Raw genomic sequence first — 18,945 nt, 5'->3', positions numbered from 1 at the left:
GGAAGTGTGGCTTTAAGGGAGTAAAAATTTCATATACCATTCCTGAAAGTGCTCTCACTTTGGTTACTCTATGTGATTAGTAGTTATATTAGCCTAAGGGAAATCACTTGTATTTCTGTATTTAGCAACTCCACATTTAGAAAGTTTAATTTTCTCAATCCCCTGAAAAATTAACATTTACCACAGATGTTTCAACATTAGCAGAATAATGTTGACATTACCCAGACAGGTCTGGATCATTCTAAATTTTCGAAGACCAAACACATTAACAGTGGTGACATCACTGAAAGTCAGCAATTAATAGCTCTAAAATTGAATGGTACCTCACTGAGCCAGTTAATCAGAAATATCTCCTCTGTTTGCGCTCTGTAAGATTTAGCGTTAGCCAAGGTCTTTGTAAAGATTAACCAAATAATATTTACAGAAGACACATCAGGTATCGTAAAAATCATTTCACTTCACAATAGAGAAGAAACACTGGCCTGAAGTCAGGGATCTTATATTTTGGATGTGGTCTGTTGTTTTCAATCTGCGAGATCCTGGACACGTCAAGAAAGCTTTCGAACATATCTATCCTCAGCTGTGGAATGAAAATAACCTATACCTTGCTGTTTTACATGGCTTTTTAGCGGATCGAATGGAGTAATCTGCAAGACTAAAACAATGTAGGGAATCATTATCACCATTATTACTTTTGTTGGAGGTTAAAAAAATCCTTTGAAACTATTAATAGTACAATTTGCAACTTAGATATCTGCTTTCACATGTCTGTGAGCAAAAATTCACCAGAAAAATGTAGCACACACTTACACATTGCAATGCAAAACTTGTCAGTCTTATTTTTAATTTCACTTAATAAAATGAATTTTATTTTTAACTTCCTGGACCCTGTGTCAAATTAGCATCATACTTCACGGCATGGATGGACTTGAGAAAGAGAAGTTGCATCAATCCCTACAACTTTAGGCAACATTATACGTTATGAATATGTATACATACACATTTTTCCAGGGAGAGGGTTTATAGATGACATCAACAGATTTTTCAGAAGAGTACATGATAACATATCACTTATCACATATCATATCACTTATGTAAATGCTCAAGAACTTTTGCCATGTTGTATAATTTCTTATTTGGCCAAAGGGAGACTGGGATATAGAGAAAACAAATTCACTGACCAAGGTGGGAGAAGCTATCATCTCTTACATTCTTTTATCAATCCAGCCAGCCTCTAGTTGCGACGACCCATGCTCTGCGGCGTTGGGTGCCCTTGGGGAGGTTACAGAGGACAACACCAGTGCCCACCTGGGGAACTGCCCCCTCTCCTTTTGTGGCCAGACCCCTGCCCAAGTGATGGACACTAAAACAGGCACTCCGTACAGGCCATGATGACTTATAACGAATTAGGGAGAAACTTTGAAAGAGCAACATCACTGAAAACCTCAGAGCTGGATTAAAAACAGAATCAGCATTGATACTGTTAGCAAAGGTCCGTGTGCAAGAGCCAGAGGGCCAAATATCTATTTTTGAAAAGAACTTGGAAGCCGTACAAAACACACTGGGTGGCTTTTCTTTCCGTTTGGGGGATTAGATGCTCATCTTACCAGAAGACTGAATGTCCCAAATGCCGGGACTTCTCACAACTTGCCTGTGACTTTAGTGCTATGTACACCACTAAGCTGTCACGTTTTCCATTTTAGCAATGTCCAGCTACCTCTTTATCATTAAATATGAACTACCTGAAGTAATCAGAGCATTCATGGGACTTGAAGAAAATACTGGGTATGTCTTATGTTCTCTCTGTAACATCCGTTGACTCATTCTAATTGGTCTTTTCTGATCCTGATTTTTTCTTTCTTCCTTTTTTTTTTTGAGCGAGAGAGTGGGGTGGGGAGAGACAGAAGGAGAGAGAATCTTAAGCAGACTCTATGGCCAGCATGGAGCCCAGCGCAGGGTTCAATCTCACAACGCTGAGATCATGAATCAAGTGTTGCACATTTAACCAACTGAGCCACCCAGGCCCATCCTAATATTCTTGCCGCTCTTTCTCTTTCAGAGAATGGTACCTCAATGGCAACTACCTCGTCATATTTGTGTCTCTTGGAATCATTCTTCCACTTTCTCTTCTTAAAAATTTAGGTAAAGTCATTTTTAATTTTTATTTTCATATTCTAATAGGTGGGCCAATTGTAGATACCATATTCACCTTCCAGAATTTCTCTGCTAACTTTTAGGTTACCTTGGTTATACCAGTGGATTTTCTCTTACCTGCATGGTGTTTTTTGTCAGTGTGGTAAGTGATTTATTGACATGATCCCTGTAGGTTGGTGAGCATGAGACATTAGTCCCTGAATTAGTGTCCTCATTTTTGTTCAAGCACTTCACTAGCATGAAATATTTCTTGCATCACAAACCATTTTCTTGTATTCTAATTTGGAATGAGGAAAGGACAGTCATGAGTTTAAAAATAGTTGAGTTAGAATGTCAAGGCCATGGCTAATACTATGTTCAAAGCACACAGGATGTATATTTGGACAAAAGGAATCCTTCAAGCAGTGATATGACAATGACCTTCCATTTAGAAAGGTGGAGGAAGAAGTGAAGAGTCCCAGAAGAGAAATGAGTAGGCTATAGAATTATCCACATCTACATCAATCTGTCATTTTCTCCTGTATGTACCACCCATGAGACGAGGGCGACCCCAGTGGAATTAAAAAAGAAATTCTTCTCCCCACTGCCCCCACTCCCCACCAAAAGGGAGAGATTTTTTTTTTTTGTAATATCATGGATGCCAAAATGTATATGCATTTCCCTAAAAAGTCAAAGGAGAATTTTTTATATTTATTTATATTAGTCTGAAGAACTAAAAGATATGAAGTGTAGCAAGGCAATGATCACCTTTCTCACAGAAGAATACGAATGACGCTTAGGATGGATTCATGCAAAATACTGTCCTGTTGACTCTCAGGGGCAACCATCGTTCCAACTGTTTCCTTAGAGCAGAGGCTAGAGGGAGTCTCCGTTGTCCATTAGCCTAGAAGGAATCCTCAGCAGACGCTCCTCACCTCTACCCCATAAGCCACATATATGGATTTTTGTTTCATTGTTTTCCTCAAAAGGCTGATTTTTTTTTTTTTTTTTTTTTTTTTTTATGGCTGGGCCTAGGTGATTTACAAGAAATTCCAAATACCCTGCCCTCTGCCTGTTCTGGATCACAATGTTGGAAATCTGACATTCAACAATACACTTCCAGTGCACATGGTACTGCTGCCTAACAACTCCGAGAGTAGTGGGGTGAACTTTATGATGGATTACACCCACCAGAATCCTGCAGGGCTAGATGAGAACCAGGCCAAGGGCTCTCTTCATGGCAGTGGAGTAGAGTACGAAGCACACGGTGATGACAAGTGTCAACCCAAATACTTTGTATTCAACTCCCGGGTAAGTGATGAGCCTAATACTACAGCCGAATCTCTATTTTATAAATGGAGATGGTTTGGGGTCGTCGTCTGTTTGGGAATGCTACACCGGTGTTGTTATCTTTGTTTTTCAGACGGCCTACACGATTCCTATCCTAGCATTTGCTTTTGTGTGCCATCCAGAGGTCCTTCCCATCTACAGTGAACTTAAAGAGTAAGGCAGCCTTCATGTTAGCCTTCTAATTTGTTTTGAAAATGTGCTTCATATGTTCAAAGGTGCTTTATATGGAAACATGATTAATGACTTTTTCTCCAGAGAAAGTTGGTGGTACATTCCACTCATCAGGGATGTACTTTAACCAAAAAAGGTGTGAATCAGCCCCCTCACTGCACTACCTTATTTGCTTCCTTCCCTCCTGTTTCTCCATCCTATGATCCACAAGAGGGGCTTAGGGCAGGGGGAGGAGGAGCCAATGGCTAGGAGAATTTGGGCAGGCATGAGGAATTTGAATTTGAATTTTGCTGGGAATGTCGTCACCTCAACTGGAAATGACCATAGCCATGAAGACCAAAAATTATGGTTAAATTACGCTAAGCCATTGAGTTCATTTGTGATCAGTCCCTAACCCTCGTCTAGAAGACATTCACCACGAGGATGTGCCAAAACCTGGCCTTCATTGTCTTATGTGTACAGTGGAGACACTGGCTAACCAATCTTGTTTCTTGTAGCTGAAATTCTATGGTTCATTAGTAGTCTTTTCCCTTGGAAGTTGCTGACATCTATCTACTTAGGTATGAAGTACGCCTGAGCCCACTAGCACAGTTTTCCCCTTTACCTTTAGAGAAGGGTGTCCTATAATAATTCTAAATTTATTTAATCCAGATATCAATAACCTCACTCTTTATTCTCCGTAAATAGCAATAACTTGCTTCACAAATTCTGATTTACCTTGTAAGAAATTTTTGGAATACTTTCAATTATTTTGATGTCTTTGGTTTACTTGGAAAATCACACGTAGCAGTTACCCTACACTTGACTTTAGCCAAAGATCGAGAAGTGATAGCAGTCACTTCGGAGGCCTGACAATTGACCTTAAGCAGCTGGGTGCTCTCCAGAATGATTTTCAGAAGCTGTCCAGGCTTCCTGGTAGTCTGGACTCATGAAAGTTGTGCTTTGCTGATTCTAGTAGGTTTGTGTCCTCATTAAACCCCTCTCACTGTGAAATATGAACGCTTTCCACATTAGGAGCCAGTTTGATCTCTATGTTAATTATATTCTTGAATACTCAGTAGACAAGTATATTTATCAACACAAAATAAATTAGTCTTCTAGGAAAACGGTTGTCCCTAAGACTGAAAGAGTAGTGCTTAAGAAAAATGGAAACAGGGGCACCTGGGTGGCTCAGTCAGTTAAGTATCTGACTCTTGATTTCAGCTCAGGTCATGATCTCAGGGTCATGAGATGGAGCCCCGCATCGGGCTCTGCTCTCAGCGGGGAGTCTGCTGGAGATTCTCTCTCTCCCTCTCCCCCTTCCCCGCTCGTGTTTTTCTCTTTCTCTCTCTCATTCTCTCTCTCTCTCAAATAAATACATCTTAAAAAAAAAAAAAGAGAAGAGAAAAACGGAAACAAATCCTTCATGGCTCTCAAAGACAAATCTAAATAAGCTATATTTCTGCACTTGAAATGTGGTTTTATAAAAGCAAACACAGGCATACATTCTTTCACTATTTTTTTAAAATTTTAATGATAAAAAGTGGTACTTTCACAAGTTAAAAAGAAAACAACAACCCACAAAGCTTGGTGTTTTCTTTTCAGTCGGTCCCGGAGGAAGATGCAAACAGTGTCAAATATTTCCATCACAGGGATGCTCGTCATGTACCTGCTTGCTGCCCTCTTTGGTTACCTAACCTTCTATGGTAGGTCACTCTGTCAAAGTCATTCTCTTTGTGCAAATCCTAGTTGGACTGATCATTAACCTGGTTGGGTATAATTCTTTTAATCGCCCTCTCTAAGCAGCATGATCTCTAGTACACATAATCAATTAACATGCCATGTTAGCCTTGTCACTTGACCTAAGAAAATGGGACCTGAACCAGCCTGGCCAACAAGTTACAACCATTTGTGAATTCACACATATTTTATGAAAACCAGCCCTCTCATTTAAGTTATTTTCCCTAAGGGGTAGATTAAATTTCTTTGGCTTGACTCCCTAGGCCATCTCAAGCTAGAAGCAATGACAGTGAGTCCAATTGTATATTGTAAAGCTCTTTTGGTAGAATAACTAACTACCAAACAAGTGGTAGGAAAAGTACAAAGTCCTAGAGTTGGAACCTGCTTTTTGTTTACCAGGTAAGTGGAATCTGGGGGCTTGGAGCATTAGGCAAGTTTTTTGCCTCATCCCATTCTATTCTGTTATAGTGAATGGTTTCCCGAGAAAAGAAGACATGACAGAATTCCCTCCAATCTGGGAATGTACTACCAAAAACAAAGAAAAGCAACTATGGACACATTAGATTATGCCTAAAACAATTTGCCTATGGCATCTTAATGGACACAAAAGAAGTAGGATTGTTACAGCCCTATAGACATATTTCAGGGATTCTAACATTGACCTGTTGTCACAAATCAATGTTAGCAACGTAAATCTATCTTTTATATAAACCTCTTTAACTTTTTCGTTTAGTTTTCTTTTTCCCGATTCAGTAAATTAAATTGATTCAAGACAAATTGTGGAGGAAAAGACCAGGGAGGAGGCACCATTTACTTGGTTTTTTTTTCCATTTGACTAATATTTGGCTATTAACCAAGCACTTACTTTAGATTGGGCATGAACTCTTTGTTGGATTGTGAATTAATAAAAATCAGATCAAAACTATGGAAGGTATTTTTACCGCCCCCCCCCCCCCATCTGGTTTGGAGGGGAGTAAGGAGAAAAAAAAAAAAAAGTCAAACTACATCCGATTCTATAAGCATCTCCATGTCATTTGTGTCTGGATTTCTGAATGAATGCGTTTTCTAGGTGGGTGGCATCTTAATCTTAGATCAATATCCATTAAGAGACCCTGTAAAAATCATGCTAATTCATCCTTGCATGTCCTTATACTGACCCTAATGAGTCTCTTAAGACAAGCAAAAGCTTGAAAAATCCCCAAAAGTCTGTATCAGTGTCATAATGAAGTCATAATTGTTGAACTTGAAAAAAAATGTTAGAGTTCATTTGTCCTAAGGTTTCCAATACTAGGTTCAGAGAAGGTGCATCAAAGCTAACTGGGAAGGTGGGAGTGGAGGGGGGTTGGCAGGATGTGAGGGACAGGCTGGTGGGGCTTGACTCTTTCATCCCCTTCAACAGAGCACCTCAGCCTGTCACCTCTTTTGCAAGGCTTCCCGTACAGCAGAGACAGACTTATCATGAAGTAAATGAGCTAGAGAGGCACCTGCATAATTTGATTCTAGCTTCTACAACTTTATGAGCTTCAGGGTTTCCTTGTTCATTTGAAGAAAAGTCACACAACTAATAAGCTCAGAGACAGGATTAAAACAGAGGTGTCTAGATTCCCACACCTGGGGGTTTTTGTTTGTTTTTTTCCCCATTGAACTGTGTTCCCTTTGTAAAATGTTACTGTTGGTATGGACTTGACAGCACCAAGTGAACCCATTCTCTTCTTCGTCTTTGTAGGAGAAGTTGAAGACGAACTACTACACGCTTACAGCAAAGTCTACACATTCGACACCCCTCTCCTCATGGTACGCCTGGCGGTCCTTGTGGCTGTGACGTTAACGGTACCCATTGTCCTGTTCCCAGTAAGTACATGACATTTTGATGGGAGAATCCTGCTTAACCTTGGCTAGTACATATGTTCCCATTTGATGTGGCTTTCATTGTGATGTGAGTTTGCAATTGCAATGCCTGAAGACATTTTTATATAGCACTTTGAAGCCATTTAAAATGGACAATTTAATATGTAAGCTATAACAAATATTTTTAGATGTTAAACACTTTTAAAATATAGGAGAAAAAAAAATCACCAACTGTATTTCTATATTTATTGTCCAGGTTTATTGAAGTCAAAATTTATTGTTAGGCTCAAATTCAAAAAGCAGACCCTGAGTTTCTATCTTGTGGGTTAGTAGAAATGAGTAGGAGTTCATAGAACTTCTGAAACTTGAAAGCCAAAACCACATTACTTTGCAGTTCATTGCGTTTTCACCAGTTCTGAAGGTATTTAATTCCCTCCCACCCCCAGTGTGTTGTGCTGCAGTAACATTCAAAAGTCGCCTTCATCTGACTCCTTGAAGACCAATGAGAAGGGGAATCCTTTTAAGTAAATTACATGCTAGAACTAAATTTCTTGAAAAATAGTTATATTACCCATCGTATATCTCTTCTACAATCCCCAAAACTGATACACATCCTCTGCCAGACTCCTACTGGGATCCCCCCTTCTTGGCATTTGCCTTTGGCGTCACTCGTTCTGAGATCACAGGGCAGGGCTGGTTGAAGAGATTTGGGCTGCGTGAGTTAAAACCACCACCTATGGATAAACACAAGTCTGCATTCTCCTGCCAACTGTTCTCCTTTCATAAATACTGAATTTACTCATTCATTTTAGGGGGAAAAATAAGCAACCTAGTAACCAGCGCCATCCTGTACAGAATGTTCCATACGGGGCCCAGCATACGAGGACTACTCCTATAATGACACTGTGGTCACTTTAAATGCAGCTTGTGTGCTGAAATATTTTTTGACACATTCCTTTTTCATGAGTGCATGAAATCAGATCCTTATTACCAGGAGGGCCAATATTTTACTCTTAAATAATATCTTGCCTCTCATATGTCTGAAAGTATTTCAAACGACATGCACACAGCTTAAGCCTAAAATCAGCTCCATCATGGGTACAAGGCAGAAGACAGCTGTAGACAGAATGTGTACCACAGGGTAAGATTTCCAAGCAAACACTGTCTCTGAAGAAAGAATGTTGAAGCTCTTCTTTTTGTGTGTAAAGATATCACCAACTAATTTTCGGCACACGGTAGGCACTCCCATCATTATTGAATCAAAGTAATGTACAAAAGAAATCTGTTATGTGCTTCTGTATTGTTTTCTTCATAAGCCCCAAATATAGTGCTTTCATGTTGTGGTCTTGGGAGATTAATGGACTTGGCCGTGGTCATGAAGCTAGTCAGTCACAGTTGACTAATGCAGTGCTCCTAGCAGGACCCTGATGGCTGGTGTCAAGATAATGGGAAGTGGAAGTCAGCCTTTCATCTACTGATGGTCATTTCACCTCAACATTTGAAATCTAGATCTCCCCATAGAAGCTCTTTCTCTCATGACAGATAAGGCACTGGTAGAAGTCAGACCATCAAGAATAGTAGTAGGTAGGAAACCTCTCCATGAGATGAACCTTAGAATCAAGACTGACTAGGAGAACCAAATTTCAGAAAAATAACTGTTCTCCTTAAGTAAGAATTTTCACCCAACATTGACATTTATGAAACATTTTGCACCTCATTCTGTCTCTGACCTTACACTGTTACATTGAGATCATCTGTGTAAGTGCCCACCTTCTCCCCTGGGTCAAAAGTCCTGGAGGTTAGGGATGTGCTCAGTGACTGGCTCAGGAGCTCAGCAGTGGTTGCCAAGAAAAACGGTCTCCAAAGGAATCTTGCCTTTTCTGGAGATGTATAAACTGCCTTTTCTGGCAAAAGCAGAGGCTGTTCCCCTTGCTGACATTTGCCATGAACTTCAGTTTGGGTGAGGATCTGGGCTAAATGAACCAAGCCTCCATGGGTCTGATGGAGGGCAAAAAAAGCCTCCTTGTCCCAGTCAAACCCACAAGGCTACGTTCAGATACTTTCCCCCTAAAGCGTGAGAAGTTGGTGGTGTGTTTGTTCCTTACGACTTACAGCCACGACTTTCAACGTGGCAAACACTGAGTCATGCATGCCAGGGTTCTCCTGAGGGTTTCTTTTATTAAGAAACTCTTGACCAATAAGAAATTTATTTACTTTGCTTTGATATCCCCACATACAAATAATAAAAACAAACAAAACCTAATCTATTAGGATTAAAACCTCTCAATTTTAGGTATAAATTTATATTCTACTTCTTTCAACAAATGATAAGTGGGCTCTTTTTCTTAGGAACCCAAGAAGAGACAAAGGTGTTGCTGTTGTTGGGTGGTTGGATGGATTTTCCTTTGATTATTCCATTTATTATCTTTATTTTCTCCAGTTAGGTCAGTTTTTTCCTTCTTAATGAAAGACACACATTGAGTACAAAAATGATTATCGAGCAAATGAATAAATGAAGTGAACTGCTTTTTCACTAGTGTCCCAACATTTCTGTTTCTAGTTTTGCGGTGGTGGTGGTATGGCAAGGTTGTCCATTATGGGACTGCACTTCCTTCCCAGGGACTGTGAACACCATTTTCAGCTTGTACTTCTCTTTATGCAGTAAAGTTCACACATCACCATGAAAAACAGAAAGCCAGATAATCCAGATAATGAGTTTATTAAGAACACAGACTCACATTACGTTTGCCATACCTTAAAAAAAAAAAAAAAAAAAATCACATCTCAGATTCTCTAGCTATTTATATTTTACAATAGTGAAATCATTCTTTTCATTGATGCTGCCTTCAGATCCTCCATTAGATACAGGCATAGAAATATTGCAAATATTGCCATGAACTGGAATAGAGTAGTGATCCACAGATATTTCCAACACACTTGTCCTAAGCAATGTTACAAAGTGAAACTGTGATTCACTTCTAAACCATAGGATTGATTTTTTTTTTAAGAGTTCAGACCTAACGAAGGTTCCCACTTTCTACTCTGCCTTGCATTGGGTCCCCGGATTCGAACATAGCACCCCCTCACAGACTCCTATTCCGAATACACTCTCTGGAAATAGCAGATGTTTTTTTCTAGAGCTGCCAAGGACCTTTCTGGAATCATTCTGGGTCAGAGGCCATGGCCGTTGCTATGGACATTCCCCCCCGCCCCATGGCATCTGACCCACATTTCCAGGTTCTTATCAGTTTGTGTCAGTAGAGAAAAGGCGCTTAGATAAGTGGAACAGCAGGCAGTGCATTGTGGGTAACAGGCCAGACTTGCCTCGCTCCTGACATAGGTAAACAGAGCTGCGGAGGACCTATTGATCCAGGCTCACCTCTCAAGGCAGCATTTTAGCATAGAATGACCAGCAGGTTTTCTTCTATTCTGTTCCACCACCACCTCCCACCAGCCACAGCCTGCTGTCTCCCAGTTTGCCCTCTTACTAGGAATGCACTGGCAGCTCCAAATGCCTTCAGTTCTCTTGGGGATTTTGTTCTTCTTTCTTTGCCATGAGGAGCCAGCTTTCTCCATTTGTTCTGACCATGATTCCTGTAAACCTTCTGTACTCTTCCATCATCAGGCCCTAGTCTTTCCAGGAGCGATGAGACCATAGGAAACTGCATTCACATTCAGGGACCCTGTACATATAGGTTTACCTCTAACTCAGCCTCTTGAATATACAATATTATTTTAACAAAAGACAAAAAAAAAAAAAAAAAACATACATATGACCTCTGCCTGAAAATAACCTGCAGGCTACTTGTTCATTCTATACATTTAGCACTTTCAGACAAATCCTTCAGCCATGTGGATGTACCGTAGAAAGCTCATTTTTAAGTCGAATGAGACCAGTTTGGACAAGATTGATTAAGCACGAATTGTGGATCATAATGTAGAATTTATGGGCAGCCGAGGAAAATGTTCTCAAACCATTTGCTTTCTTCAGCCTACTTTTCAGAGCGAGTTTCATAATTTTAACTAATCCAATTTTTAAAATCCTTTACAAAGTCACTCTTAAACCATTTCCAGAGACTATCTGGCTTGCCATTCTGGAAATGAAATTGCTTTTGAAACCTAAACAGATGGCTTTAATTTTTGGTGCAGTGGTATGAAAGGAATGTCCCATTAGACACTACAAGTTTTTGTCATGCATACATGTGTTTCTAAATGCATTTTACATTTTCTCTCTCAAATGAGTTCCCATCTCTCCACCAGTAAGAGACTTCGGAAGTAAAATTTTCGGAAGAAAAATCAACCCAGCATTTCTAAAAATGGGAAATCCTAGCTTAACTGAAGTGTTCACTTAGTGGAATTAGCCTACTGGCTTTTCAATAAGTCAAAAAATGTCCTCTAAAAGATTCCAAAGATAAGAGTATTTTCTACTTTGTTAAGCTGTTCAAGCAGGCAGGGCATTCCCTCTGCCCACAAGGATCTTTTTATCCGGTTACAGCACAGTAACTTGAAAGGCTGCTACAAATGGAGCCTCTCTTGACCCTTCACCTACTTCTTGTAGCTGCCCAAATAGGGCTGATGTCTGTCAAGGCTCCTGAAGGGAGGGCAGGGATTTGTCTGTTCAATTTAATTCAACATTTATTTAGTGCCTGCTGTGTGCAAGACACCAAACTAGAAACTTGGAAGAATGTTAAAATTATTAGGTCCTGTTCTTTGACTTTTGTGCATTTATAATCTATAATTAGGAAGGGGGGAGGTAAAAGGGAAAAAAAAGGAGCAAATACAAAGAGTATCATATTTTTAAAACATTATGTGGCAAAAATGCTAAATACAATACTAAATTAAAAAAAAACCCAGATTTCTAAAAATTCTGTTAACGAGCAGTATATAAATTAATTCAGTGCTTGCCCTTAATACGTAATCCAGTCTAACGACACATGTTTAGAAATCAACAAGGGTTTTACCGTGTCCCTAAATTCTATGCCTTACCTGTTATTTTATCTCTTTCTGAGACCTTTGAGAAAAAAATCTGAAAGCTGAGAAAGTGAGCACAAGGAAAATACTCTTTCAAACATATGTCAGCATCAAGGTTGCACAATAATATCAATGTACTTAATAATCGACCTGCATGCTTAAAAATGGGTAAGATGGTAAATATTATGTATATTTTACCACAATAATGAAATCTTGAAAGGTAAATAAGCATCGAGATCTTTTTTGGGAGAAAAAGGAAAAATGCAGAAGATGCTTTAGAGGGATGAGAATATTTGAAATTGTAGATAAAAATCAACTTTGAACTTTGTTGTTGCAGATTCGTACATCAGTGACCACGCTCTTATTTCCCAAAAGACCCTTCAGTTGGATAAGACATTTCTTGATTGCAGCCATACTTCTTGCACTGAATAATGTTTTGGTCATCCTTGTGCCAACTATAAAATACATCTTTGGATTCATAGGTAAGTTTGAGAAAAGCTTTTATTTAGTCAGCTTGGGCTGATACCTCCCTAAAGGGCAGACAGGGAGCCGGTGGATGAGAGGTCAAGGATCCCTCGTCCATCTTAGGCTCATGGGATTCCTATTAGCCCAGCCGGGCTCCAGCTTGTCACCTCCCCTCCCTCACAGGTGACTCTGGAATTATTCATAGGATCAGGAAAAAAACCCAAAAAACCTTAGAGGCCATCTAATCCAGCTGCCTTTTCTGACAGATAGGAAATTGAGCCCCATAGAAGTCAAGTCATATACAGCTCCTCCACCCACCCCCATCCAAAAGTCGAGCATTCCTATGAAATCTTTTGTAAGCCTAAAAGGCGTAAAGCAAGAAGCAATTACCATTCATTTATATGGGAAAATTTTTGAGCATCCCAGACACAAAAAATAACCTCCTTGGGCTTTTCTGATACCTTAGGATACATATTGGTAACAAATGCAGAAAGTAAATTGAGATAAAACCAAAAAAACAAAACAAAACAACAACAACAAAAAAAACCACAGATATTCAGACATAGTTCAAAAGCTATGAGAGCTTAATGCCGAGATGGAGTGTAGCTCCCAGGGAGAGAACTTGGTGACACCACTCCTGCTGCTCAGGGTGCGCTGCCTCTATTCACATTCACTGCAGAACAAAGTCTGAAGGCTCTTTTCACTTCTTTGCCTTTTTTTCTGAAAGGCAAAAATCCTCTTCAGATTTCTTTCAGTTAGTGAAAATGGGTACTAACGTAGGTCTTTCCTAAAAGCGAAGTGGCATAACATGAACTTTCAAAATTGGGGAATACCTGTGACTTGGAGTAGATCCAGGCTTTGGATTTAGGTCTTAAAGCTGCATGAAACAGTAAGGAAGACAGATTTTTATCTACAGGATGCTCTCTCAGCTCTGTCAGCATCAGCTGAGCATTGACGGTGGTCTTTGGAGGTGGAGGAGGTTGGTCTTATAAAGCGTATTCTCTTTTAACGGTGTAGCCTGTTAATTCAGTTTTCATCTCCTGATTGGAGGGACTACTCAAATTTTAAATACAGTATAAAATTTTTTTTAAAAATTAGGTGTGAGCCACTTGAAAAGCTAGAAGTGGATAGGAAGGGTATGTGATGAGCTCAGCTTCCTCAGTAGGTGTTTATATTATCAATTTCCTTTGAATTTTTAACAGGCGGCCTTTTATTGTTAATTTTAAGTTATGTGCACTTAGGATGCAACCATGACTTTAGGTATATTTTAAATTTTCTTGATAAACAGATATTTGAATAAGCAACCAAGACGAGTTGACGGTACTTTTAGTGCTAACATTAGGGTAACGTTAGATTTGGTTTCTTTAAAGTGCATGACCTTGGGTCTCTGCCTTGCTGAGTAAGACATTGACCTGTCCTTTGCTTCTCTCCTCAGGGGCTTCTTCGGCCACTATGCTGATCTTCATTCTTCCAGCAGTGTTTTATCTTAAACTTGTCAAGAAAGAACCACTTAGGTCGCCACAAAAGATTGGGGTAAGTAAGGCTTGCAATTTCCGCCATTTTAAGTTGCTCTTCGACTACTTAGAGTAAAACAGAAAATACACGATTCAAAAAAATTGGTGAAGGAGAACCAAAAATCAGAGATGGGCTGGAACTCTAGTGGAGAGAAAGCGGGGTGGATTTCTGGTACTGAGATGATTCCAGGAGTTCTTCCTTTCTTATTATCAAGTATCTTGTGTTGAGTCCTTCCTACCTGTCAAATGCTAATGGAGTTTTCCGGCAGGCATACACGTCTACCAGTTTCCACTACCAAGACTGCAGCGCTATCTACAGGAAATTATGTGGGAAGGAATTGGGCTCCCTGGCAGTGTTATGACATAATTTAAACATCTTTAGTCACATCTGTTAGGTTTGTAAGGCCAAAAGATATTGCTTTGTTTCCCCCTCCATAGCACCTTGGTGTAGACAGAGATCCAGAACAGAACCATTCCTTTTCCAGTTAATCTCTTTAGATATAAAATATAATCTTATTAAACTAGAGCATGTTTCTTTTCCAAAATGATACTATAGAAACATATGCCAGAAATAATTGTTTTCCCAATAATTAAATATTGTCAATGACTATTTAATAAAGTCTTCCATTGAAGACTGAAAAACAATGCCCCTTAGTGAGTTACACTGAAATTTGCCTGAGAGTCCTTCACCTCTCAGGACTGTTCAGGGACTTCACCACAGTTTGGTATCAAAAATTCCTCCCATCATCTCACCCCTGAATACCTACCCTCTTTAGTCCATCTTGCTTGGACTTTTAAGCAGTGTGACCTTGGCAGATTACTTGTCCTGTTTGTGACCTGTTCTGAGTTTGACCAGATGTAAAAATGAGTAAAAGTGTCTCCTACATCCTTTCTAGTGAAAAAAAAAAAAAATGGAGGTTGATCTGAGTGGTAATATATATATAAGGCCTCTTCTAGTGGTGTGTGTGTGTGTGTGTACACACACACACACACACACGTTGCCTTTTTTTTTTTAAGGAATGTATGATATAGATTAGGCTTTTGTTTTCATTTTATAAAATTTAATCCTATCGTATACACTATGATACTCCCTTCTAGGGCTTGCCTTTTTTCACCTAAAAGATCGTGAGCACACCCAATGTCATTAAATCTTTTTCTGTCACTTGATTTTTAATGATTACAGGGTATTCTATCATTTCAATGTACCAAATCAACCGTTTCTTTATTTTGAGGATTTGGGTTAAATCACTCCACTGGATTCACCCTCTTCTCCCAACTCGGGTTCTAAATTCACTGAACTGCTAGGCACGGACATCTGAACTATAAGAATAATACAATTCAATATGTCAATCAGATTGCTACCTTAGGTAAACAATTTACAAGAGCAAACTGTGCGAAATATGGTTTCTGTGTGCCCTAACAAGTTCTCTCTGATTGACAGGCTTTAATTTTCCTTGTGGTTGGAATCATCTTCATGATTGGAAGCATGGCACTCATTATAATTGACTGGATTTACAATCCCCCAAATTCCAAGCATCACTAACCCAAGGAAAAATACTTTTTCTATTGGAAATGGTTGCAAATTATGCTGCAAAAGACATTTGAGTTCTATTGATTGGAATGTTATTCATAGGAAATAACAGGAGGATTCCAAAGATGTTTATAGTAACATCACCAGGCACCTATGGAAGAGAAAAAGCATCATTTGTGTCAAGAACGGCTGTTTATATGTTTAAAACCTGTGGTGCGCATTGCTACCCATGTTTTCCCAGAGCAGTATAAGAGGATGTATTTTTGCTATTGTGCAAACAGAATAAGGGTAGCTGCAGGTAATGGTCATCAGATAATACCCTTCCCCCTTACCCCCAAATTACCAAATACTTGTATTCTTGGAACATCAAACAAAAATGCCCTGGTGGCAAAGCTATCTAACTGCTTAATACCTTCCCCCAATCCAGCACCCAATACTCTGGGTTAATTGAATAACAGAAGCAAAAGGCAGGTCTTACGAACTGTCCCTGTAAGGTACATGAATGATCAGACAGCAGGCTAGAACATCTTACTCTCGCCAGTAAAGGATATCTTGCCCATTTTGTTTGTGACATTGAATTAGTGACTTCTTCATTTAATAGATTTTTTGGTAAATGTTAAAACATCTGACTAAACACAGGCATACCTCGTCTTATTGTGCTTAGCAGATACTGAGGGTTTTTTGTTGTTGTTTTGTTTTGTTTTGTTTTACAAATTGTTTCGCGGCCACCTTGCATGGAGCACCATTTTCCCAACAGCATCTGCTCCCTGTGTGTCTCTGTGTCACATTTTGGTAATTCTCACAGTATTTCAAACTTTTTCATTATTATATTTGTGATGGTGATCTGTGATCAGTGATTAAGACTTGCTGAAAGCTCAGATCTGGTTAGCATTTTTTCGCAATAAAGTATTTTAATTAAGGTATGTACTTTTTTTTTTAGACATAGTAGGATTGCACACTTCGTAGACTGTAGTGTAAACATAACTTTTGTATGTACTGCGAAACCAAAAAATCCATTTGACTTGCTTTCTTGTAATATTTGCTTTATTGCGGTGGTCCGGAACTGAACCTGCAATCTCCGAGGTATGCCTGCATGTCTTAGGATCTGTCCCTGTAAGGTACATACATGAATGATCAGACACCAGGCTAGAGCACCTTATTGTCAACAGTAAAGGAATGTCTTGCCCATTCTGTTTGTGACATTAAATGAGTGCCTTCTTCGTTCAATATATATATTTTTTTAATAAACGTTAAAACATCTTGCTAAACAGAGAGAGGGGCTTTATTTAAATGATAGAGCAACAACAAAAATAATGCTTATTGCTAAACTGCCTGTTCTGGAAGCATTTGCTTTTCAATATTATTCCTAGTCCTCTTGTCATGCTTTTGTCATTGAACAATGCTCTCCCTCTCGTCTTCCATTGTCATCCAGAATTTTTAGATAGACCACAATTCATGTGGAGCTACATTACCCAGTATTGTTTGATACATTTTTATTTGATAAACATTCAGTGCAGGAAACTGTGATTGCTATATGTTTATGTATATAATCTTATTCTGTAGTCCTCTGAACTTTAATGTATGGTACATTTGATTTTTATTTTTTACATGTGTAGTTTTCTCTCTTCACAGTCAAAATGTTTATACTATTGAGGGTGGGGGCAGGGAATTAAGTTGATGGACTCAGAAATCCATTTGTATGTATCTGTCTATTGAGGATATTTTAAATTTGAAACCTAAGTTATATATAGTTCAGTAATGCTCTCCAATGTTTACAATAATAACACAATAATCCACAGGAAAATAAGTTCCTTGTTTGCAAATAATTATCAGTACTAAGGTTGTTCTTTTAACTTAGCATGTCTACAATAGGATTTAGTTCATTTTGGTTTGCACAGGAGTTTGCTGAAATTCATTTGTCATTTAACACAATGTTAAATGGCTCTCCATAAAAATAGAAGTGCTAACACTACAGAGAGATGAAAACTATTATTCTTGCTCACTTCTGCAACACACTTACATGAAATGGATTTAAAAACTAGCACTCACTGCCTAGAATTTCTGGAGTTTGCCACCTTCCCCCTCCAAGTCAGTAGCAAGAACATTTATTGTATATTTTTATATTTTAGTAAAGCCAAGTATGAAATACAAGTATCATATCAGTATAATATTAAATCATATTTCAATAGTTGCTTTGGAATGTGCCTTAATATACATTTGTTTTATGTATCATTTTCTAAAGGCATAATACTGTCAAATGGTGCACTTTGTTATGGAAATTGAGCATTACTAGAAACTATCATAACTTTTGAGTCATTATTATAACTTGCCAAAGAGCATCTTCAAGATAGGTTTCCATTTATGTTCACCTAAAGAGTGTATCAAAATAGAAAGTGGAAAAAGGTACCTTCTGAGTATTAAAACAAAAAGAAAAAAAGGTTTAATCTGAATGTATTTAAATGTAAATATCAAAGATTAATTCAAAAGAATTGGGAAAGTATAAAATCTGTATGTATTTTGAATGCTTTACACCTTTGAAATGACTAACTTGAAAATATCGACCTCTGTAATTATACAGATATTCAAGAGCAATACTACCGTGCCAAATAATGAAGCACCATTTTTCTTCTCATGGCCATTTTCAGGATTAGAGCTCACACAGACTGCAGGGCAGACTTACATATGGTATCTTGTACCGGTTAATTTAACCCCACTTATGAACAGATAAAAATTTTATTTTCTTATTTCATTTATAAGATGGTTCAATGTACTGGGAGGCTTTTTTTTTTTATTACAGAAAGTGTATATTGGTATATAATAAATGAACTTTTCAAATGACTATGATTTGATTTTTTTTCTATTGTTGAAGGCTATAAATTATTTGTACATGAAAAACATCTCAAGTCTAAATATGGTCTTCCGTCTATTGGCATATGTTCCATTTTCATTGTTACTCTTGACATGTAAATAACCTTGATAGCTGTTAAAGAAAAATAGTTGCCATCTTCTTTTGGCAAAATACACAGCTAATCCTCATTTTCATTTATGTCATCACATACATACCTCCTAGAATGGATGTGGGAAAATGTGTCTCTTTATGGTTAATTAGGGAGAATTCACTTGGGATGAAACAAGAATAGAAGAAATATGAAAGTAGTCAAATAAAGACATGGAAGATGTGGAAGAAGGAAAGCAACGTGGGAGTGCAGAGGATTGGGTCAAGACTGACTGGTGGTGGGACTG

General features: G+C 38.5%; 1 protein-coding gene across 5 annotated transcripts in view; it reads left to right on the top strand.

The window, feature by feature from the left end:
• SLC38A4 (solute carrier family 38 member 4) overlaps positions 1-18,561 on the top strand; it is a 68,956-nt gene extending 50,395 nt beyond the window's left edge. For 4 of the 5 annotated variants that reach the window (XM_078075921.1, XM_078075923.1, XM_078075922.1 and 1 more), the window contains 10 exons: positions 1,704-1,785; positions 2,060-2,142; positions 2,238-2,296; positions 3,169-3,444; positions 3,557-3,636; positions 5,239-5,339; positions 7,100-7,224; positions 12,530-12,674; positions 14,093-14,190; positions 18,281-18,561. In XM_078075921.1, the coding sequence (XP_077932047.1) occupies positions 1,704-1,785; positions 2,060-2,142; positions 2,238-2,296; positions 3,169-3,444; positions 3,557-3,636; positions 5,239-5,339; positions 7,100-7,224; positions 12,530-12,674; positions 14,093-14,190; positions 18,281-18,430 (1,199 nt within the window). In that variant the 3' untranslated portion in view covers positions 18,431-18,561. Of the gene's footprint in view, positions 1-1,703; positions 1,786-2,059; positions 2,143-2,237; positions 2,297-3,168; positions 3,445-3,556; positions 3,637-5,238; positions 5,340-7,099; positions 7,225-12,529; positions 12,675-14,092; positions 14,191-15,612 lie in introns of all 5 variants that reach the window. The other variant, XM_036110337.2, reaches the window with a different exon arrangement.
• Positions 18,562-18,945: the final 384 nt, after the last annotated feature.

Source organism: Halichoerus grypus, chromosome 6 (genome assembly GCF_964656455.1).
Source record: "Halichoerus grypus chromosome 6, mHalGry1.hap1.1, whole genome shotgun sequence".
Classification (NCBI taxonomy): Eukaryota; Metazoa; Chordata; class Mammalia; order Carnivora; family Phocidae; genus Halichoerus; species Halichoerus grypus.
This window is presented reverse-complemented; position numbering and strand designations above follow the sequence as displayed.